The 23655-nt window shown below is 45.3% G+C and overlaps 2 protein-coding genes across 10 annotated transcripts in view; one reads left to right on the forward strand and one right to left on the reverse strand.

The window, feature by feature from the left end:
- PRPF40B (pre-mRNA processing factor 40 homolog B) overlaps nucleotides 1-15979 on the forward strand; it is a 31390-nt gene extending 15411 nt beyond the window's left edge. The window contains exons 12-27 of one of the 4 annotated variants that reach the window (XM_060764156.2): nucleotides 698-800; nucleotides 1343-1407; nucleotides 1688-1852; nucleotides 3350-3458; nucleotides 3777-3927; nucleotides 4968-5101; nucleotides 6089-6203; nucleotides 7790-7881; nucleotides 8696-8812; nucleotides 10551-10688; nucleotides 11586-11681; nucleotides 11847-11927; nucleotides 13146-13248; nucleotides 13657-13718; nucleotides 14975-15103; nucleotides 15266-15979. In XM_060764156.2, coding sequence (XP_060620139.2) covers nucleotides 698-800; nucleotides 1343-1407; nucleotides 1688-1852; nucleotides 3350-3458; nucleotides 3777-3927; nucleotides 4968-5101; nucleotides 6089-6203; nucleotides 7790-7881; nucleotides 8696-8812; nucleotides 10551-10688; nucleotides 11586-11681; nucleotides 11847-11927; nucleotides 13146-13248; nucleotides 13657-13718; nucleotides 14975-15103; nucleotides 15266-15358 — 1753 coding nt within the window. In that variant the 3' untranslated portion in view covers nucleotides 15359-15979. Of the gene's footprint in view, nucleotides 1-697; nucleotides 801-1342; nucleotides 1408-1687; nucleotides 1853-3349; nucleotides 3459-3776; nucleotides 3928-4967; nucleotides 5102-6088; nucleotides 6204-7789; nucleotides 7882-8695; nucleotides 8813-10550; nucleotides 10689-11585; nucleotides 11682-11846; nucleotides 11928-13145; nucleotides 13249-13656; nucleotides 13719-14974; nucleotides 15104-15265 lie in introns of those variants that run through there. The other 3 variants (XM_060764157.2, XM_060764159.2, XM_060764160.2) reach the window with 3 other exon arrangements.
- A 1728-nt stretch (nucleotides 15980-17707) lies between these two features.
- The window catches only part of FMNL3 (formin like 3), a 108323-nt gene continuing 102375 nt past the window's right edge, over nucleotides 17708-23655 (reverse strand). For all 6 annotated transcript variants that reach the window (XR_010909245.1, XR_009630699.2, XM_067463881.1 and 3 more), the window contains one exon: nucleotides 17708-23497. The gene's annotated coding sequence lies outside the window, so the exon portion shown is untranslated. The remainder of the gene's footprint in view (nucleotides 23498-23655) is intronic.

Below are 23655 nucleotides of genomic sequence, written 5' to 3' on the forward strand. Positions count from 1 at the left end.
TGATTAAAATGTTGTCTCTGGGAATCCCTAGGTCCTCCAGTAAGAGTCTATGGTCAACTTCTGCTGGAAGTTGATCACAGAGACATGCTAGAGGAAGCTAAGGATTCCTGGAGAAAGCACCTCCCTAGGAATCTCCAGTGGCACAATGGGTTAAACCCTTGTGCTGGTAGAACTGCTGACCAAAAGGGTTTGAATCCATGGAGTAGGGTAAGCTCCTGTCTGTCAGTTTCAGCTCCTCATGTGGGGACATGAGAGAAGCCTCCCACAGGATGATAAAACATCCAGGCGTCCCCTGGGCAACATACCCACACACAGCCAATTCTCTCAGTTTCTCAAGTTGCTGCTGACACGGAAAAAAAAAAGAAAGGTTAAACTGGTCTTCTATCAACCTAGCAGTTCGAAAACATGCAAATGTGAGTAGATCAATAGGTACCGCTCTTGTCGGAAGGTAGGGCTCTCCATACAGTCATCCTGGCCACATGACCTTGGAGGTGTTTACGGACAACACTGGTTCTTCAACTTGGAAATGGAGATGAGCACCACCCCCCAGAGTTGGACACGATTAGACTTAACGTCAAGGGGAAACCTTTACCTTTATCTCGGATTCTGTGGTCACCTTCTACTGAAAGTTGACCATAGAGTCACATTCTTGGCTGTTTTTTATACAAGGCTGATCCTTCTGCTTTTCCTGGTCCAGTTCTGATCCTGTCCGGAAAGATGAGGAGGAGCGTGGCACAGGCAATGCATGGATCAACAAGGAGGAGGCCAAACAAGCTTTTAAAGAGCTGCTAAAGGAAAAGGTACTAACTGGGGAAGAATTAGAGGACTTGACGATGAGTGACTTTCTCTGTGCCAGATTGTACATCTCTTTCCTTAAGGGGTGAAGCTCTTTCTGGACTGTATCACTTTAGAGCAGTCTTCTGCAAACCCTCTAGCTGTGTTACAATACAACTCTCAGCACCTTCAGCTCGATTGGCCATTGACTCTGGGCTGGGGGTGATAAAGGTTTACAGAGAGTATTGGGTGGGTGAAAGCTGATAAAAGCTTTGGGGAGAGATGGAGGAAAATGTTCTGTATGGATTCTGACCCTTGAGAGGGGGAAAAGTGTTCTCCCTTCGTATAGAAAAATAATACATCAGTTGAACTCTTCTCTCAGGAGCAATCATTTTGTTCACTCAGAGAACTGGGGAGAATGGGAAGTGTATAGCCAGACCTGGTGTGCTCCAAGCCAGAAGCAAGCGTATGTGTGTGTGTAATGGCATTTGACAAGTAGCAAAGGGAGTGTAGGCCATCCTAGTGTTGATCTCATTTGGATTGAAATGCTGCTGTTCTCTGGCTCCAGGGCGTTCCAGCAAGTGCATCATGGGAGCAGGCCATGAAGATCATTAACAGTGACCCTCGGTTCAGGTATGGTTCTGCACAGAGGTATGTGACCCCTTCCTTTCCTCCTCGCTTTGATCAAATGAGGCCACTGTTCGCAGTCTTACAGGACTACTGCTCCTGACATTTTGCCCACAGTAGGACAGAAAACTATGATAGAAATATTCTAGCCTTGGCCTTACCCACTCCCATCTAAATTGCGACACACCTGGGCTTCCCCTTTCCCTTCCTACATCTGTCTCCTACTTGTTTTCTTCCCTTGCCTATGGGTGCAAGCTCCTGGATCTTCTTTCATGGTCTTTCCCAGTGCCTTGCCAAAGCTGAGTGAGAAGAAGCAAGCCTTCAATGCCTACAAGGCCCAGCGGGACAAGGAAGAGAAAGAGGAAACCCGACTCCGGGCAAAGGAAGCCAAGGAAGAGCTGCAGCGTTTCCTGGAGCAGCACAACAAGATGAACTCCACCACCCGCTACAGGTGAGAAGGAGAGAGTCACAAGCAGAGTGCCCACTTCTCAGGCAGGCTGACCCTTATTGGGTGGGTGGCAAACATCTTGTCGAGGGGCCTGAAGTTACTACTAGGTTTAGCAAGTGGGTTAAACTGCTGAGCTGCTAAACTTGCTGACCAAAAGGCTGGTGGTTTGAATCGGGGAGAGGGGTGAGCTCCTGCTGTTAGGCCCAGCTTCTGCCAACCTAGCAGTTGGAAAACATGCAACTGTGAGTAGATCAGTCGGTACTGCTTCTGCAGGAAGGTAACAGTGCTCCATGTAGTCATGCTGGCCACATGACCTTGGAGGTGTCTACAGACAACGCCGGCTCTTCAGCTAAGAAATGGAAATGAGCACCACCTCCCAGAGAGACACAAGACTTAATGTCAGGGGAAACCTTTATCTTTACTTTACTTTAGGAAGGAAGTTAAAGGAGGTGCAGGCTTCTCTTTGGTCCCTAGATGGGTCTGTCTTGATGCTAGCAAGAGAACATGCCAGTCCATGCTTCTTCTGTTGGGAGGAAAGCAACAATGATTAACATTAATTTTTTTAAGCACGTGCGCTGCCTGATCATGATGAGTATCATGATTAAAAACTCATTGATGAGAAGGTACTAAAAAGTTGTGCTTATTATATAGAGCTGGTTTCAGCAACAAATCAAAATAAATGACAAAAGTTGATCTGAAGTAGAAAAAGAGGTCTGCTGATGGAAGAACGTGTCAAGAGGATGAGTACAGAACATAACTAAGACAGCCTATGATGATACAGGGGGTGCTCTGGGGCACCCACACTTGGGAGAATCCAGTGAGATCTTCTCTTTGTTTGTACTGGTGATGGAGCCACAGGCATGGAGCTAATCTTGCCTCCATAGCAAGTAGCTCCAGCACCTGTGAGCTCCCGCTAAGACAGTGGTTCTCAACCTGGGGTCCCCAGATGTTTTTGGCCTACAACTCCCAGAAATCTCAGCCAGTTTACCAGCTGTTAGGATTTCTGGGAGTTGAAGGCTAAAAACATCTGGGGACCCCAGGTTGAGAACCACTGCGCTAAGACCGTCTGTTTCCAGACTGGGTATTAGGTCAGCCTCGAGGTGCTTTACTCCCAGCTAACCACAGGGGCCAATGTACTCTGCTCTTCCTTTTGTAGTTAAAAGAACCTGGACATATACAATCTGTGTCAGATCATGAGATTGGATTCCACCTGCAGACTGTGAGTGTCCCTCCAGAGTCCTTATTGCTCTGCTACTCCTGCTTGCACCATTCTTTTATCACCTTTTACAAACAAATAGACAATCCCACTGGGCTTTTACAAGCGTTGGATGCTCCAGAGCACCTTCTGTATCATTGTAGGCTGTTATAATTCAGTTCTCTTCACATCCTCCTGTTATGTTCTTAATCTGGTCCCTCTTTCGTCCTCATCACCCTCACCACAGTGACCACATCTCTCAATTGATAGGTTGCTTCCTCTTGTTTCCTTCTATAACTCCTCAGGAAAGCTGAGCAGATGTTTGGGGAACTGGAAGTGTGGGCTGTGGTCCCGGAGCGCGATCGCAAGGAGATCTATGATGATGTTCTCTTTTTCCTGGCCAAAAAAGAGAAGGTAAACAAACAAGGCCCCAGCATTTGGAAGGTATAGGCAAGAGCAAGGGATGGGATCTTCTGTAACAAAGAACAGATATTCTGCCTCTCCCCTCCCAGTTGCTGAGCTCAGTTTGGGAAGGAGCCTCTTTGTAAAACAAGCTCCATAATCCCAAGTCAAATGGCAAGTCGTCTTGCTGGTTGGGATTTTAGGAGTTGTTGCCCTGTCACTGGTCACCTCTGGATGCTCCCAGACGTGGGTGGGTGGCAGGGAAAGGACTCCTGTCCTGTGCTTCTAGCAGTTTTGCCAACCTCAGTGCTCTCCCCGCTACACACCCAGGAACACGCCAAGCAGCTGCGCAAGAGGAACATCCAGGCCCTGAAGAGCATTTTGGACAGCATGAGCCGTGTCAGCTTCCAGACCACATGGTCCGAGGCCCAGCAGTACTTGATGGATAACCCCAGCTTTGCTGAAGATGAGGACCTACAAAGTGAGTCCACTTTCCACCTCCCTCTTGCCCCAGCTCCTTCTCATTCTAGTTCTCATTACAGTTTCAGAGCTATGATTGCATACCATAGCTGTTTCCTTTTCACAGTTACAATAATTGCACTATGGGCACGATTGACACCACCTTAAAAGCCAATCAGCTGTCTAGAACAATGTAATTCTGCAGCAAATAGGTGCTGATATGATCTCTCTCCCCTCCACCAGTAAGTGATAGACTAAGGAGCAGAAGCAGGGATACCTGGGAGGTTCTTTCACAACTCTTTGTCACAAAATCACTTTCCGATGGGAGCGGGCTTGGCTGGTCCTGTCATCCTCTAGTGCACTTATTCACCAGCCGTGCAGAACTTAATTGATCAGGAAAGCCAACTGGCTTTCAGTGTGTTTCAGATGAGGGGATGATGGAGGATAGCTGGGATATCATAGCTAAAGATCACTATGAACCTCTATACCAGTGGTTCTCAACCTCTGGCTCCCCAGGTGTTTTGGCTTACAATTCCCAGAAATCCCAACCAGTTTACCAGCTGTTAGGATTTCTGGGAGTTGAAGGCCAAAACATCCGGGGACCCACAGGTTGAGAACCACTGCTCTATACAATCAAGCAGCAATATATTCTTCATTCAGGTTTATACTGCACTTCTAGTACAAGTATTTCTGCTTTCCAATTTTCAACATGAAGCCTTGTTTCTAGGTCTTAAAGATATGAAGAGAGGCACTTATGTGGGCAATGCCTTGTAAAATTGCACAGTCTAGGATGGGGAAGACTGAGTAGGTATTCTAAGGGTTCTACAAAAGCTTGTCCCATTTTCTTGTGAATAGCAAAGACAGAGGTGATAATGTAACATGTATCATTTGTATGTTGTAAGCAGATCTCAGGATCCAACTTTCTCATTTGCATATTGTATAAGTTAGCATTTTTCTGTTCATTGCATTCCCCTCCCTGCCGCCACCATCCCAGCATCCCCATGCCAGTTTGGTTTTTCTGCTCCACTGAGCTTTCCCCCATCCCACCTCTGCCTCTTTCAGACATGGACAAGGAGGACGCCTTAATCTGCTTTGAGGAACACATCCGGACGTTGGAAAGGGAGGAAGAGGAGGAACGTGAGCGAGGCCGGCTGCGGGAGAGGCGCCAGCAGCGCAAGAACAGGGAAGCCTTCCAGGTATCCAGGGCCAGAGCTGAGAGCCAGGGGCATAAGCCTGGGCTGCCATCTAGAAGTGGGAAGTGGTGCAGTTTGCAGAGGTATCATAGCCCAGCAGAAAAGATGCCTGGGCCTTCCATATAGACCAGTGTTTCTCAACATCCCTAATGCCGTGACCCCTTAATATAGTTTTTCATGTTGTGGTGACCCCCAACCATAAAATTAGCTTTGTTGCTATTTCATAACTGCAATTCTGCTACTGTTATGAATCATAATGTAAATATTGGATATGGAGGATGTATTTTCACTCACTGGATAATATACCCGATATGCCCACATTTGAGTACTGGTGGGGAAGTCTAGGAGGATGGTGGGTGGGCCCCTTTAAAGTTTGTTTTGCCCCTATACCTAAACCCAATAAGAACCATTTTACTAGGATATTAACCCCCCCAACCATTTTAAGTCCAAGAGATACAATTTTCACAACATGAAATGACCAATAGGTCACTTACTGTTCCCTTTCTATTGGCTGTTCTATTTCTATTGGCTCCTTCTTTGGAAGCTTTTAAACAGAAGCTGGATGGCCATCTGTCAGGAGTGATTTGAATGCAGTATTCCTGCTTCTTGGCAGGGGGTTGGACTGGATGGCCCATGAGGTCTCTTCCAACTCTTTGATTCTATGATTCTATGATTCTATTTTTAAAAAAACTTTTCTGCACTTAAAAGTGTTCCAAGCCCTCAAGACATGAAAATGCCCCCAAAAGACTGGGCATGGGTGTCATCACATCTCACTGTGTGCTACCTTCTTCCTTTTCTACACTTGGCTAGTGTTTCGTGTTTACCTTAAAAAGCAGGAGGGAGAGGGAGGACCAAGGGAGACGGGGTTGTGGGGTCCAGGGCCTGCTTTTGGGGCGCAAAGCCTCCCTTGCAGGGCCTGTGAACGGGGAGGGGCTGACTCCCCGATCTCTCTCACTCTATCGTAGAATAACCAGGCTGCTTCTTGCTCAGGCCTTCTTGGACGAGCTTCACGAAAACGGGCGCCTGCACTCCATGTCCACTTGGATGGAGCTGTATCCCTCCCTCAGCACTGACAGACGCTTTGCCAACATGTTGGGCCAACCTGGTAAGCAGCCAGAGCGCAGGAACACCTTCATTCCCCCTCCTCACTAACCCTTCCTCCTCTTCCTAAGAGTTATGGGTCTTTAAGGGGGGAAAAACCCTGTGATCATGAGTCCATCCTTTCTTTAGGGGACAAATGACATAAAGAAAGGACTGAAAGATTTGTGTGCCATGTAAATAAAGTTAGAAATAAAGATATAGTGTTCAGGTTTTGAAGAGATGGGGGCATCTTTGTATTGTACTGCACTTGTACCACCTCTTTGGTTTAGCAACAAGATAACCAGAACGATTGGCCACAGAAAGTTTCGGATTTTATCAAAACTCGTGTTTGTCAACACAGCTGGGATTGAAGAGCCCCTTTTGTAAAGTAAGAGTGATATTATGGATAGAAAATTGAAAGGAAGAGGTGATTTAGAGCATGGATGGGTAATCTCTTGCCCTCAGTCATGCTTCCAAAACCCTCTGAAAATGAGTTTCAGATTACTGGCAATTTGTCCCTCCCTTAGCAGCCTTAGGACAGGAAGGAGGGGAAGGAGAAAACTGGGTGGCAGAAAGAAAGAGGCAAAAGAAGAGAGAGACACACCAGAGAGAGACAGAGAAAAGGTATTATGAGAAAGAGGGAGAGAGAATAAAAATGTGTAGCAGCAAGTGAAAAAGCAATAGGAAGAAAACCTTTGCCTAGCCCATCCCTGGCATTAACTCAGGCATGGGCAAACTTCAGCCTTCCAGGTGTTTTGGACTTTTACTCCTACAATTGGAATTGTGGGAGTTGAAATCCAAAACATCTGGAAGGATGAAGTTTGCCCATGCCTGCCTTAGCCCATGCCTTCGAATGTTTATAGATTTGCCAGGTTTTTCTCTACCTGGGTTGCCTTCAGTTGAGTTGAACTATAATTACCATCACCCTCAAGCAACAGGAACAATGGGAGTTATCGTGCAGCTTGTTTGAGTGAAGTTGTTTTAAGACAAACCCTTAAACAGTGGTTTTTAAATAGCCTGCCTTTATATGTTCCATGCTGGTTTTTCTGCCAAGGAATCCCCTCTTGCTTCTCTGTGTGCCATTGAAGTTCTGAGCCTAGTATTTGTTTCTGAAGGATGTTCAAGGGCCTCAGCTGAGGCAGAGACATGGCCCCTTCAGCCTCAAGGCAGGAGCCCCTGCTGGTGTAATGGGTTAAACGCTTGTGCTGGCAGGACTGCTGACCAATAGGTCAGCAGTTTGAATCTGGGGAGAGTGGATTGAGCTTCCTCTGTCAGCTCCAGCTCCCCATTTGGAGACATGAGAAAAGTCTCCCACAAGGGTGGTAAAAAAACTTCAAACATCCGGGTGTTCCCTAGGCAACATCCTCGCAGATAGCCAATTCTCTCACACCAGAAGCGACTTGCAGTTTCTCAAGTTGCTCCTGACGCACAAAATAAAACACCCCAAGGCCACCCTCCCTATAGGACACAGTTCACACAGTATCCTTATTGAAGGGTCTCTGACAAAGCCCTCATGGAAACCCAGGGCAATTTGGAAACCACTGCAACTGAAAACTTGCCCTTGGAAGCTACCAGTGAAGGGCTGTTCTTGTCTGCTTTTCTGCCCCATAGGCTCCACCCCACTGGACCTGTTCAAGTTCTACGTGGAAGATCTGAAGGCCCGGTTTCATGATGAAAAAAAGATAATCAAGGATATCCTCAAGGTACAGCTTGGAGGAGTGCCAAGAGAGTACAACTTGCAAGTCTCCTCCAAAAATGTCAAGTTGTAATAGCTGAGATGATGTTGTTATGATTCCACTTGCACTGCCATAGCACCATCCTACAGAATCATAAAATTTGCAATTTAGCCATTGTTGCTTAAAGCCTGTGGGCATTTCTAGGCTGTGGAAAGCCGCTTTAGGAAAACATTTAGAAGCAACCTGTGTAGTTCAAAAAGTCAGAAAGCTTGAAGCAAAATTTTAGTCCATAATTTCAAGCTACATGTGAAGCAAAATAGAGAGATGAAAAGATGGTGTTTGAGACCCCCTCTCCATCTACACTGCCCATTTAATGAAGATCAAACTACATTATAAGATCAGTATAGACATATAATGCTGCTTTGAGTCTTTTTGTGGAGAGAAAAAGTGGGGTATGAATAAACATAACAACATAATGCAGTTTAACTGTATTGCGCTGCATTATATAAATCTACACTGACCATATAATGCAGTCTGGTCTGCATTAAATGGGCAGTGTAGATGGGGCCATAGTGACTCATCCCAACTATGATAGAGCGCTCCTGTGAGTCCTCTTCTTTTAGCACAACTCAGTAGGAAGCACTGGCCTAAATCCTGTCTTAAGCTTCCAGTGAGTTTATTTATGTGTTGACTCATCATTCAGCAGTTGATACCACAGGAATACTTGAGTTGCAAACAGATCTCTAAGTTTCAGGCTTTAGGTTAACGTATTGGGCTTGGGAGGACTTTGAAATCTCCTTGCCCCCCTCCATCTCTTTTCTCTCCCTTCATTCCTTGACAGGACCGGAGCTTTGGCGTGGAAGTCAATACAACTTTTGAGGACTTTGCTCACATCATCAGTTTTGACAAGAGGGCTGCGACACTAGACGCTGGCAACATTAAGCTAACTTTCAACAGTGTGAGTGGGGCAGCGATCAGCAAACTTGCTGCACAGAAAGTGTGGTATAATTTCCAAGCGGGGAGGCTGCCTCAGAGGATGGTGGCACTTTTAAACAAATTTATTTATTTATTTCTCGCATTTCTATCCCATCCTTCTCAACCCGAAGGGGGACTCAGGACGGCTTACAATGGGCCCCATTCCGAAGCCATTACATAACAAATTACAAAATTAAAACCACAATTAGACATAAAAGCATAATTAACAATACATAAGCCATCGTTAAAACACTAAAACAGTAAAACAAAGGCCAGATCTGTTAGGAATGCTTTGATTGGGCAAATTGGGATTGGATTGAATAGCTCTTGTGGTCTCTTCCAGTTCTGTACTTCTATGATTCATAGGCTATTGAGAAATTGGAACATGAAAGGCACTGCAGACTACTTCAACCAGAGAAGTCAGCCATAGCAGAGCACCTGATGAACCAGCCTGGACACAGCATATTATTTGAGAACACAGAAATGCTGGACCACACCAACAACCACCATGTCAGACTACACAGAGAAGCCATTGAAATCCACAAGCATGTGGACAATTTCAACAGAAAGGAAGAGACCATGAAAATGAACAAAATCTGGCTACCAGTTTTAAAAAACTCAAAAATTTTAACAGCTAAACATCAGAGAGGAAGAAACCAGGCACAGATTAACAACTCCCAGCAACAGATTTTCCCAGACTCAGGCAGGCCTTCAAATGCTAATGAAGGTGATCAGCTAACATTCACACCTAACTGCAGCAGGGAAGAGCTCCTTGCCCCACCCCAACCATTCCACAGATATATAAACCCATTGTACTAATTGCAACCAGACCCTCTGAGGATGCTTGCCATAGATGCAGGCGAAACGTCAGGAGAAATGCCTCTAGAACATGGCCATATAGCCCGAAAAAACCCACAAGAACTGAGGGGTATTGAGAAATTGATAGCTAGGTAAATGGTTCCATTGCTTTTACTGTCAAGGTGTTTCTTCTATTACTAACCAAACTGCTTTGGATCTTGATCCTGAGAGAAAAATGGGGTACAAATAAATAAAATATCAACAGTAATAAATAACACTCTCCTGTAACTTAAAACAGCGATACCTCTCTTGCCCTCTGGGAGGGTTGATATCTATGCTTTTGTAAAGGGATCCTCTGCATTCAGGGAGAGACTATGCCTGGATGCTTAGAACAAACAGCAAATGGGTCATTGACGGCTGTTTTTGGACAAGTCTTCTGTGCTGTGAGCAGCTTTGGTTTGGGCGCACAAAGGCTGCTTTGTGGCAGTGATGCTGCAAGGAGTATGGGACAGACAGTGAGAAAGGCACATCCACTCAAAAGGAGAGTAGAAAACTCAGGATGCACCCCACCTTGCTGGGCGGGAGAATCCTGGTTTGGCCTTCTGGACTTCCTTAGCTGGTCACACCATCTCTTTCTAAGTGACACTATCCAGTTTTGTTGGGGTTTTTTTTGGGAGATGAGAGGAAAGTTGGTATTCTTCACCACCACAATTCTGAGTCTGAAATGCCCCTTTTGCTGCTGGCAGTGAGAGTGTTACAGTCCCACCTTTTCCCCTATCACCACCAGCCAAACTCAAGTTGAGTTTGGCCTTAAGGATTGAAAGAGATTGGGCTCTTGGTGAAGCCGGAGAATCAACAGGGTCACTATGACAAGGGCATGCTGCATGCTTCTAGCTTCTCTCTCCCTCGTTCCTTCCTCATAGCTTCTGGAGAAGGCCGAAGCACGAGAACGCGAGCGGGAGAAGGAAGAAACCCGTAAGATGCGGCGCAAGGAGGCAGCTTTCAAGGGCATGTTGCGGCAGGCAGCCCCCCCACTGGAGCCCGGCATTGCATGGGATGAGGTGAGCCCCAGTGCCTGGATCGCTTGTGCTTCCACCTGCCCCTGGCATCTCTGAGGCACCAGCAGGAAGTGGATTGGGATCTACTGGAAGGGATGTTGGATTGTAGCTATTGCTGATCTTTGGCTTTATTCAGCTATGCTGTCTGGTTTTAAGAAAGTAGAGATTCAAGGGCTTTTTGATCCTTTAATAAGGGAGGAAATAAACTCTGGCATGGCTTCAGACCTTGCTTGGCGTCATCCTCAGGAGTTTTCATCTGTAAAATGGGAGCAGAAATTAGTCAGTAACCTGTTAATGACTTACTCATGTAGAGATCATTCTCAGCGATGCAACAGTGGTGTTCTAATGATGGTAACAGTAACAAATACAGCAATGGTATGTGCTGTGGTTTTGCATTATGCTTTGCAGTTGTGCATTGCACAGTGCCATCCAGCCATTGACATATGTTGTACAGTATTACATTCTGCTTGGGGGTTGTGTAGTATGCCTCCACATCTAGATATTGGTACTACAGTGAGGGGATGTTGGATTGCAGCTATTTGCTTGGCTTTGTCAGCTTGGCTTTGTCAGCTATGCTGCCTGGTTTGAAGGAAGTTGTATTAGAATCTCTGTGTAATCCAGAAGTAGCTCTGCCGGACACTCTATGCCACCTGGGGTGGAGCTCATAATTGTCCCTACCTGAATTACTGTGTGGTGTGTTTGGCTGTGTTTGGTAGCCCAATATATACCGGTGAAAGACCAAATAAATCCTGCAATCCAAGAGAAGGAGCTATCTCCCCCTTTTTGTCTGAGCTTGGCAAAGGTTCCTGTTTTTGGACTGCAAATTTTAACCCCACCACCACCCTCCTCCCCAACCAGCATGGCCTGTTCCTTAGCCCTGCTATTCCCCTTCCCCACCAGGTCCGGGAACGATTCGTCAATAATATTGCTTTTGAGCAGATCACACTGGAGTCAGAGCGGATCCGCCTCTTCCGTGAGTTCCTGCAAGTTCTGGAGGTGAGTTGATGGAGAAGTCCAGAGCAGTGGAGCTCCAGAAGGAAGTTCTGCTCTGAAACCTATAGTAGATGATGACATGGATGGGTCTACTGGGGTGGAGAGAGTAAGCAGAGGAGCTAAGGATGAGTGAGCCCTGTGTGAGCCTCTCCCTCTCCCTCCCCACAGATGGAGTGCCAGCATTTCCACGCCAAAGCCAAGAAGCACACCAAGAAGCCCAAGAAGCACCACCGCAAGCGCTCTGCTTCAGTGAGGCCTCAGGGTGTAGGGCTGGGGTGGAGCAGGGAATAACAAGGGAGAGATGGCGCTTGAAGCTATCAGGGTGTGGTGGGCAAGCCGTCTGTTGGACAAAAGCGACTGAATACTCCAAAGGCAGACTTGACTCCTCAACCTTATTTACCTCCCTTGACATTTTTATGGAAGGAAAGGAAGAGGTTGGAAAATCCAACAAAATATGAGATAGCCCAGCCACCTCTGAATCTCCAGATGTGGTTGGACTGTGCAACTTCAGACTGAAGTTGGACATGAAGGGAGGAAACCACCAACAGAAGAATGGCGCTGTGGAGTCATGATGTGATTGTGCGAGCTTTTGGGTTGTTTTCGACTTATGAAGACCTTGACACAACTCTATCAAAAGCTCTTCTCTGCAGGAATTGAACAGAGGGAGTTTGTCTTTGCCCCTCTCTGAGACTGGCAGACTTGTCCAAGGCCACCCAATGGGTCCCCAAGACTCATCTCCAGAATATTTTAAGTTCAACACACAAATCACTGCACCATGCTGACTTTCATGAGGTGATAGAATTGATCTTATCACTTCAGGCAGCAGGTCAGTGATGGGAGTCACAATGTAGAATATCACCACATAGAAACAATTTCCTAGTTTTTAAAAGTAAACAATAGGAGATCTAAAGGAGTGGATTGGTCTAGTTTTTCCTCACTATTTTGTGGATGTTGAGTTTATCTTGAAACGAATTGTGGAAGGTTCAAAACTGGGACCAATGTGCTGTCCATGCAGAAGCTGAATTGGTAGGGTTGATTAGTTACCATCTCAGGTACTGACTTTGATTCTGCAACCTATGTTGATAGGGAGAGAAGTTCCTGCAGTGCAGCGCAATACACACACACACACCCAGAGCCACAAAGGAAGACTTCTGAATTGTCCATCATCATAGGATCTGTAAGCACATTGCCTTGACCATGGCTAAGGTTGGAAGGCTTAGCCTTTCAACCCTATGCTGCACTTGGGTGCAAGCCATGAGTTACTGTAAGATGTCCTCTCCTAAAGCAAGGCCCTCCAGATGTGTTGCATTACATCTCCCATCATCCCTCAGCAAGCATAGTCAACTGCTGTTTGGCAGTAATGATAAATACAGTTTGCCATCTCTGAAGAGTGCTGTCCTAGCGATGGCTATCATAAGTTTGAATGAGTTAGCGACGTTCCGGTGAGTCCACATTTCTCCCCCTCAGGGCTCGGAGTCTGGTTCAGATCACCCCCACCGTGCAGCCAAACGGAAGAAACGCAACCATTCAGAATCTGCTGGATCGGGGGCATCTTCCTCACCTGATTCAGGTAAGAGCCTCTGATTTTTCAAAGGCCCGTTGTCAATTGAAACCCCACTTGGCACACTGATGGAATCTCATTGTGTCTGTACGCAAGGGAGCTTAGAAATCCACGTGGATGATAGGATCAGAAGAGTTTGAAGGTTCTTCAAAGATCATTGCAGGGCATTCACTACAACAGCATCCCCAATGGAAGCCATCCAGTGTCCAAAAAAGAAGTGGTTACCCAACTGCTAGGGTGACCTATGAGATAGCCTGCCGCCTTTGCCCCCCTCTTGCTCTGGCCCCTTCAAAATAGGCAAGCATTGCCTGAGCTTTGTCCGCTGATGTGTTGGACCAGCCTGGCATTTTGCATGTGCCCAGTGAGGATCCTCGTCCCCAGTGGTGTCCCATTTCTCCACCCGCCTTCTCCCCACAGAGCACAGCACCAGGCGCTCTAAGAGGCAGAAGAAGAAGAGCAAGAAAAAAAGACACAAATCGGTGAGTCCACAGTAGAAGAGTGACAGACACCAAAGGGTCAGGGAGAGAGGAAAGGCAAAGCATATTTCATTTGAAAAAAAGAGATGGAGAAACCTGAACAAAATGGGGAATCCTTTAGAAATGGGGGCAGCTGGGCTCCCTGGATAATCAGATTTATCATGCCCAGGTAATGCAATCTACTTGCCACAAAGAGCAGAGCCATGTGATCACCCATTCCTTGAGACAGGTATGAGCAGAGAGGGACAGCATGATCACAATGCACAAGACTTGTTTCACAATTTCAAATATTGTTATGATGACCATTCTTTATTATTTGTATTTTATGCCATTGCTCTTGTAAGCCCCGAAGAATTCTATATTTGAAAAATAGTGTGAAAATATTTACTTTTCAACCTGCAGGACCTGCAGGTGTTTTGGACTTCAGCTCCCAGAATTCTTGACCATTGAACAAGCTGGCTAGGGCTCCTGGGAGTTGGAGGCCCAAATACCTGAAGGACCGCAGGTTGTGCAGGCCTGCTTTACACAAATTGACAAATTAAAATGGAAGTGTCCAGAAGTCCACTTCTAGTTTTGAATAAGAAATTTTTAAAAAGATTGAACACGATGGGGAAAGGGACCTGCAATCCCTTGAAAAGTTAAAGCACTATTCCAGAAGCTTCCAAAAAGGGCAACCCTCCTTTCTTTCCCTTTCTCTCTGCCTCCCACATCCCTTCCTCTGTTTCTCTCCCTCCCTCCCTTCCCTCCTTTGAAAGGGACACTTTTGAGGAGCCACCAGCTGCAAAACCAACTTTGAGGAGCTGTGTGTGGCCCAGAGCTTTGTATTGTCCATCCCTACTTTAAAGGTGGGGGGATCCAACTGAATTTGCAAGATGTAAACACAGATGGTTTCTGTAAACACAGATGGTTCCAGCTTCAGCTTTTCTCAGTACCAGAATTTGATTACATTACGATCTTTGTGAGCTTGGTTTGATCATAATCCTTGTCCTTTCCCAATTCAGTGTCCTCCAGCCACCACATTACCTTAAAAAAAATCCCCATTGTCCCTGCCTACTACTAAGCTATGGCAGGAAGGGATGGTGGGATTCATTGTCCAAACATACCTGGACGGCACCAGGGTGGGTTAGGTTTTCCTCCTTTCCTGCTCTACTTATTTGGCTGTGACAGGCTGGCTACTGCTGCGCTGGTTGGGTTACCAGCCGCCATACTGTGCCTTCCCATCCTGTGGCTTCCAAAGTTGCAAGCAGTTTCTTTTACAGAACAGCCCTGAAAGTGAAGCGGAGCACAAGAAAGAGCCAAGCCGACCCGAGGAGTGGGAGAGAGAGAAGGCCCCTCCGCGACCTGAGGGAAGAGGCCGCTCCCCTCCCCGGGGCACCAGGCGGGAGCGGGTGAGATTCTCCAGGAATTGTGGATGGGGAGCCAATGGGATCAGGCTGCTATGAGGGAGGAGACATATTTGAGGGAAGGCAAGAGAAATCAGGATGGATGGGATTCACGGGGTGGGTGATGGCTTGTGTTATTTGCTCATTTGCACTTATCCCCTCCTTCAGAGCGGCTGGGACACCTCAGAAAGCGAGGAGCTGAGTGAGGGTGAGTTGGAACGGCGCCGGCGGACTCTGCTGCAGCAACTGGGTGACCAGTAACAACCACTGCCTCCTTGGAGGCGCGCCACACTCCCCGTTTCCCTCATACCTGAAACCTAGTTGGTCCTTGTTCCTGCATAAGGCCCTGCCTTCCATTGCTTTGTTTTTGTGTTGGGGCCTTAACACCATCCAGGCCAAGAGTGCATCCAGCTCAGTCGGGATCCCTGTGCAGTTGGGCCACAAGCCCACCTTGAAGCACGGCCCCTTGTCTCTGAATGGGCAGCAGCCTGGTCCCACTGATGGGGATGGTCTCTACTTGCCTCCCCGCCACCCTACCTACACAAAGTGGCAACATGGAGGATTGTAATCACCAATGTGGACCTGGACATCATCTCCACATTTCACATCCAGCTCTGGAAAAGGACCAGAGTGTTGACTAGACTGCCTGAGACTGGAGCCTCTCTGGCCTTGAACCAGAACAGCAGCAGCCAGCAAGTTTACAGACCCAGTCCTGCTATGTCAATGAGCTTCTGAAGTCTGAGTTGGGCTGGGGCACGGATCCTCCTCCTGAAGGTTTGTTCTCCTTGACTGGGTCCTTCTTCCTGGTTGCAGTATCCCTTGTATGTTGAAAGATTTCAGTGGAATTTTTAAAAAGATATTTATAATAAACCTGGACTGGAAGGGTTGTTCTCTGGTCTCTTGCAGAGGGTTGGTTTAAATGTAAAATCAGTTCCAAACAAAGAGGGTACCTCCCTTCATTGTTCATTTCGTAATGTGTATCAGATCGTAGCTGGGTTTAAGGCTGCATCTTGTCCCCCTCTTTCGCTCCACACTCTTGTCGTGAAGAAGAAAACTTTGGTATAGGTACCTGCTCAGGTGAGAGGATTTTCATATCACAAATGAAAAGAAAAGGTATATGGAATGTGAGTGGGCTTACAGTAAAATAAGCAAAAAGCAAAATTATAACAGCTATCAGCTGAGATAATATATAGCACATGCAAGCTACCATGGAATTGCCCTATCGGCATCATAGCTGTTCAAGCCTGGAGATATGGAAAACCTGTGTCTGGCTGTGTCCCTGTAGTCAGAAGTAGAATGGTTACATCATCTGCTGAGACCCACAGAGGTCCTCTGGAGCACAGCAGAATTTCACATCTGGAAACAAGGTCATAGCCAGGTACAATTCAGTGCCACCCATTCTCCACTCTTATCAGTGATGCAATGGGCATGGGAATTTTGCAGGTAATGAGATACTTTGGACATTGCAGGAGGTGGGAGGAGATACTAAGGGCCACATCATCTCAAGACACAGATGTCTTTTTGCCACTAACAGGATGCTAGCCATGTTGTATTAAAGGAGATCACTAGCCTATTGAGGCTGAGTAACTTACAATAGAAACTTGCACTAGAAGCAGATGAACAAATCAAGCAGAGCATGTCCCGTGCCCCTTGGCCTTCTGTATTGCTCATGAACCCTTCTCCAAATCCTTTAAGAATAGGGGCTCTTTCATCTGTTTCATCTCGGTATGTTTTTAAGTCATTATAAATAATATAATAATAAAATGTTATTTGTGTACCGCTCTGTCTCCCCAAGAGGACTCGGGGCGGTTTCCAACAGAGGCAAAACATTTAATTGCCGAAGAAAATTTAGAATACTGAGAGCAACCATATGAACTCCTTTGGCGTGGAAAATGGTAGTGGCAGCCTGCAGAAATAACACCTTGGGGGACACAAAATGGTTTGGCTGTAGATTCTGCATTCAAAATTCAAAAAGTATAGCAGCTGTCCCAACTTTTCAACTCTTTTCAGTGTCCTGGTTCCTTGTGTAGTTGTCTCTTTTTTCTCAACAGCTGAAGAAATTTTTAGCCACATATGTACATGTTGCAGAATACAGATTTTTAAAACACAAAGGAAAACCAACAAGCCTGCTATGGACCCACCCCTGCTCTTCATAGGGATGGCTATACCGGAGGTTTGTGGATCCAAAAGGCAGCATCCCATCATTTTACTTCATGGGTACTAAAACGGCAGTAGACAGACCAAAATACAGGTCCTGAGGGCAGGAGGAGTTCAAAATACAATTCATGCCAGACATTTGAAAAACCTGGGCAGTCCTGGCAGTTCTCTTTTTAAAAAACACAAGGCAAGTGGATACAGTAGAAAGAGTGTTGCATGCGTGCAGACTGGGCATATACGCATTCTCCCCAAACTGGCAGCCTATGAATTGACTATGCGGAGGGATGTTATTCATTGCTACTGTAAGTCACACTGGACTGCAACCATGAGCTGCGTTGAATGTTTGTCTGCAAAACCTTCCTTCACTTCTGCATCACTTGGGTTAGAGGGTTGAAAAGCAAAGCATTCGTTACAGAAGTCTATCCTTCCCTTTCAAACAAACAAAACGTTACGTTAGATCCTCATTTTTGTTTTTATTTCCCCCACCCTTTTTCTCCTATTAGTAAAAATTCTGTACAGTTCAAGGAAGTTTGGGTGGGGAAAGGAGGCACTGGCTTGCAATATACTCCATAATATTTCACATACAAAAAAGTTACATCTAACTACACACGCAAACAAAGAAGGAGGTTACACTGGAATGGATACACTGTAAACTGCCCAGAGGCAACACCAGGAAAAGCCTTGCCCATCTTCTGTGGCTAAGGTTCTTTGGGGAGAGGGTGGTTGGTCCCTTTGGCTTACTGCAGAAACGCAATAGTGTTTGCTCCATAAAGTAAAGCTAATGAGGCTCAGCTTCCACAGTCTTTACAATTAGCATTAAAATATTGTGTTCATTGTTCAGTTGATATTGTCTCTTAGATGTAGAGCTGACATTTCGGCCCTAGAATAAGAATATATTTCTGTGTGCCTTCTGTGTCTTGAGTGTGCAAAGCAGGAAGCCAAGACACTTGACCCTGTGCCAGGAAAAATAATGTGAACCCGCCCCCAAGAGTCAAATCTCAAGTCTGCAGGACTCATGGCATTCTCTTAACAAAGATCTCTGTCTTGTTTGAAGGCTGCTTTTTTAAGGAAACCACTGTTCTCATGGGCATTACTGGTTCACAGAAACACATCCAGTTCTGATCCAGAGCACGGTCAATCTCCCCACCTTTCTTGTTTCTCAGCAGAGCTGACCAATTACCTTCAGGCAGCCAAAGGGCTACTCTGGCATTTGTCCCCTGGCATCTGGTAATTGGAGAAGGCCAGAGTTACTACTTTGTAATGCTGGATGTTGGGGTTGGAGGCTGGAGAAGTTCAAATCCCTAGTCCCAGTGGTTCTCAACCAGATGTTTTGGCTTTCAGCTCCCAGAAATCCTAACAGCTGGTAAACTGGCTGGGATTCCTGGAAGTGGTAGGCCAAAACACCTAGGGACCCACAGGTTGAGAACTACTACCCTAGTCAGATATGATATGTAAAGCTTCTGGCCAAAGTGTGATTGGCTTTCCCATTTATCACAGGATAAAATAGAAAGCAGAACTCTTCATGCCATCCAAAGAGCCATGCAGTAATACCGCTGACTCCATGCAAGGAACAAGGATGTTCTTCCACTCTGGATGTTCCACAGATATATAAACCCAATTTTCCTAGTTTCCAACAGACCTCACAACCTCAGAGGATGCCTGCCATAGATGCAGGCGAAATGTCAGGAGAGAATGCTTCTAGAACATGGCCATATAACCTGAAAAACCTACAACAACCCAAAAAGTATAAGTTCTCATACAATAACTAGCATTATATTGATTAGTCCCAACAAGAATGACCCCATTCAATATGTTGTTCAATAGTGTGCTGTTCCTCACAGAGACCACAATGAAGAAATTATAGAAATAAATACGTTTAGTCGGGACTAAATGAGAACTTAGCCCAATGGAATCTCAGTGTAACAGCTGAATGTAGAAAAAAGGCTAACAAAATGTGTTTTATTTTAGACTACAATCATGGGCTGCATGTGGCCCAAGATGCCTATAAGTGCGGCCTGACACAAAATTGTAAACTTCGTTAAAACATGAGGCTTTTTTGGTAACTGATTGTGTGGTTCTTGAGCACAAACTTTGTAGATGACAATGGAATGGAATAATCAGAGTATGTTGTGTCTACAAATATTGGATTATTATCCATAATTCACATTATAACTGCTAACAGTTCAAAAAATGTACATAACTTTTTTGCTCATCAGTTAGTGTTTGCATATTTTATATGTGACCTAAGACAATCCTTCAGAGAAGTCAAAAGGTTGCCTATCCTATAGGCTCACCCATGTTATTTGGTGATAGCTTATGCACAATGAAAATTGTATGCTAAATTGGGAGCGAATCCCATTGTTAGCACCCACTTATATAGGACAATTTAATCAATGCAATTTAAGTGCTGACTCACAATTCCACAAATGACTAATTGGGTCTGACTACCAAGAATCCAGCTTTGCATTTGGAACCCAATTAAGTTGAATTTCACATATTTCTTAGTAAAGTACTGAGGAGGACTGGGATAGGAATGATGTACCCAAGGCCAGACCAGACAACCTAAGTGGAGCTGTTGCAGAAGATTCCTAATTTAGTCATTCAATGGAGGCACATTGAAATCAACTGGACTTCAGGTATTTATGACTGAGGACTCAAGGATATTAATGGGCATCCTGTAACTATAATTAAATTGGTATTCAACCAAATATTTCGCACACCTGCTCTTTCTCTTTCTAGGCTGCACATACTTTCCAGTTCTCATAATTCCCCACATTTCCACCCTCTATTTTAAGCATACTGCCAAATAGATTCCATATACGAATTTGCCTCTCCCAATGATACACATACACTGGGTTGTTGTACAGTTTTCGGGCTGTATGGCTGTGTTCTAGAGGCATTCTCTCCTGACATTTCACCTGCATCTATGGCTGGCATCCTCAGAGGTTGTGAGACCTCTGAGGATGCCTGTTATAGATGCAGGTGAAACGTCAGGAGAGAATGCTTCTAGAACACAGCCATACAGCCCGAAAAACCTGTAACAACCCAATGATTCTGGCCATGAAAGCCTTCGACAATACATACACATACACTCTTTCATAGTGGCACCTCATCCCCTGCTTTCAGATAGCAAGTAAGTCACCCAAGTCTTCACCTACAAGTGGGAGCAGAACCTTTTTTTACTTCAGTGTTCCTGGAAACGCATCGTTCCAATTTTGAGGTAATCAGGCATGTATTTAACCAAGCCCTTGTACATCTACAAGAAGACAACCATTTGGCAAAAGACATGAGATCTGTTTGAAATGGCTTCCACCTAGTTACTTCTCCCAACCTGCCTAACCTACCTGGACAGTGAGCACATGGCTGTGTACATGTTGCTTAGGTTCCTGATGCTAAGTGGAATCATTTACCTTTACTCCCAGCACTTTATAAGATATGGTGGCCTGAAGTCAAATCCATTGTCACGTGCTATATGACAGTGTGTGTGTGAATTTGTGACCTTCCAGATGTTGTTGGGTGATTTGACTATATTATTGCTAGCTATCTTTGCCCAAAGTGAGGGATTGTGGATGCTGAAGTCCAACAAAATCTGGAGGAATATATGCTCCTACCTCTGGCAAAGCCTCACTTTAAGAACTATATCTTATTTCTCTCCTATGCAAGCAGTTGGTCTCTCCTGACTTTGTCATACCTACCTTTCCATACTCTAAACCTCTTTAATAATGTATAGTAAATCCCAAGGTGTTAGAGGTTCCAACTAATAACCCAAAGGGCAGGCTGAAGGAGATGAAACAATGTTCTTCATCAGACATCCTCAAACTGTGGCCCTCCAGCTGTTTAGGCCTTCAACTCCCAGAATTTCTGACAATTGAACAAGCTTGTTAGGGCTTCTGGGAGTTGGAGGCCCAAACAGCTGGAGGACCACAGTTTGAGGATGCCTGTTCTACATCACAGAGAGGCTGTGTTCTGCCAGGGCCTCGGAGCTCCCCCAAATCACAGGCCTTCACCCCAGGTCGTATTTAATGCAGATTCAAGTCCACCAGTGCAAGCTCAACAGAGAGGCCTAATCCAAAGAAAGACATATTTTCCTGGGATGAGTTGTTATCAATCATAAGGCTTCCAGTTTCCAACTACAGTCAATGCAATCTTTTGACATTGTTTATATACAGAAAGCACAGTTCTTTGGCAATCTGTATTACTCCTCCAATTGATTTTTTGAGCAAAGTCACAGTGGAGCATTCTGGTATGAAAAAGGATCTTCTATGGAGTCAAACCCCATGGTCCCTAGTGATCATACAGAAGGGAAAGTCAAATATTAATAGTCTGTTTTTAAAAAGTCTTCCTCACCTTGGCTGGCTTAAAAAAAATGTGGTTCTGCATTCAGAATTTAATGTAGGAACAAAGATAACATCACAATACCTTATTAATGCCAGTTTTACCTAGAGAGTGTTTTGGATGGTCAACCCACGATCTGACACAAGGTATTGAATTATGACTCCAATCATTCCCAACTTGTGTTACAGGGACTGGTGGGAGTTGTAGCTCAAAATATCTGGAGGGCACCAGCTTTGAGAAGGCCAATCTGATTGATTCCCGGTTCCAGAGAAGTGGCTTAAAACCCCAAGGTGATTGGAGCAGAACTTGTAACTTCCCTGAATTAAAAACAACTGAAGAAGAAGCAGTCCTTCTTTCATTGTCCAATGGCTTCATCCTTATGGTTTCTGCAGTTCTAATATATCACAAGTAAAAAATCTTTGGTCAGGTGGAGAAGAAAAATCCAAGCAAGTAAAAGATGAAGCAAGCTTTCTTGTTCTGATTGTCTGAAAAAACATCATGGCCCAAGTTGTAGACATCAGCAGAGCGACAGTGGTAAATGTTAAAGGAGCCAGAGGTAGTCTTTTATGGCAGCAAATCTGGGGCAACCTTCCAAATGGAAGAGTGGAGAATATCTGAATTATGAGATAAGATCTACTGAGATATATTACAGTGCAAGACTCAATGAAACAGAAAGGTCTTCATTCCATTCATTTCAAACAAGGCTGGCACTTGGAGAAAGGCTGCCAAGTGGTTTCTAACTAGTGGTAAAAGTTGTCATTTGGTTGCTCCACTTGTCCTGTGTTCATCTTCTCTGTAGACCATGAATGCCCTCAACGCAGCTTTAATTATGCAAACATCTCACTTGCTGGTTTTGTGACCTGCTTTGGTTCATGGAGAGAATTCTCAGTCTAAGATCTAAATTTTCCAACTTGGGTGTCAAATGTCTTTGAGATTGGAATATTCTCCCTGAGGATAGCATCTAAATGGAATTGAACCATTGGTGCTTTTTCAGGGTGGGAGTGGCAAAGGGCTTCAATGAGTTGTCCTAGATTTGGTCTGGAGAGCCTTGCAGCATCTTTGGTCCAGCAACTGAGAAAAGTTGTATCTAAAAAAAAACCCAGATGAACTGGAAGCAAAATTTGGTCCGTTGAAAAATAGTAACAGTAATGATAGCGTGTATGTGTTCATGTGTTTCTTGGGCAATGCCAGGAGTAACTTGCCCCGGATCTCTCTAGCAATTATCTAGGGTTCACCCCACCCCCATGGTCATTTTTCTGCTGTTGCCGGTATCAGATTTATATTGTGCAGTTGGTCTGAAGACTTGGGTTTTTCTTTGTTTCTGAAGAAAGGTTTCAGTGGTTTTTCAAGGCCTCCCTTTTAAATTCCTCATGGGCAGAACATGGCCTGTTCTGAGGAGGCCGAAGTATTGCTGAAGATGGCTCTTGAAAAACAGCAGTTAGTCCACAAGACTCGAACCCAATCCCGATGTCAGCTGCTACTGAAACAGTTCACCATTGTCTCCATCCACTTAAAAGACACGTTATGGAAAAGGTCAAAGTGCAATTCTGGTCTGACAACGCAAAGGACTGACACTCACAGAAAGGAGGCGTCAGCTTCCTGCTGGCCAAAGGCACTTCCAAAAAAGCCAAAGGACAGTCTCATCTTTCAGAGCTGACTCAGTAAGGGAGAGCAGGAACAAGGGTTGATAGGAATGGTCATATATGTACAGATTAAAAATACACCTTAAATAATAAGAGAATAAAAATAATACTGTCGCAGTAAGGCACTTCCTAATTGTCCCTTTGGTTCTTCCATTCGGGGAAAAAATTCTTGGAATGGATGTCTGTTGCTTCTTTGGCAAAAGAGAACATGGACTGGGCCTTGGATGCAGCATGAGCCAGTTGGAAAGGCAGGGCATACAGGACTCTGAGGGAGAAGAAACAGCAGGTCAGGGCAGGAGCACAGAGTCGCCCGGGAAGGAGCGCAGAAGCAGTGGAAACATTGCAAATTTGTTCATTCCAATGCAGTTTGGGAGGAGAGAGAGATGGAAGACACCACAACTATTCTTCCTACCCCAGGAAGCC

This window comes from Anolis sagrei, chromosome 2 (assembly GCF_037176765.1).
Source record: "Anolis sagrei isolate rAnoSag1 chromosome 2, rAnoSag1.mat, whole genome shotgun sequence".
Classification (NCBI taxonomy): Eukaryota; Metazoa; Chordata; class Lepidosauria; order Squamata; family Dactyloidae; genus Anolis; species Anolis sagrei.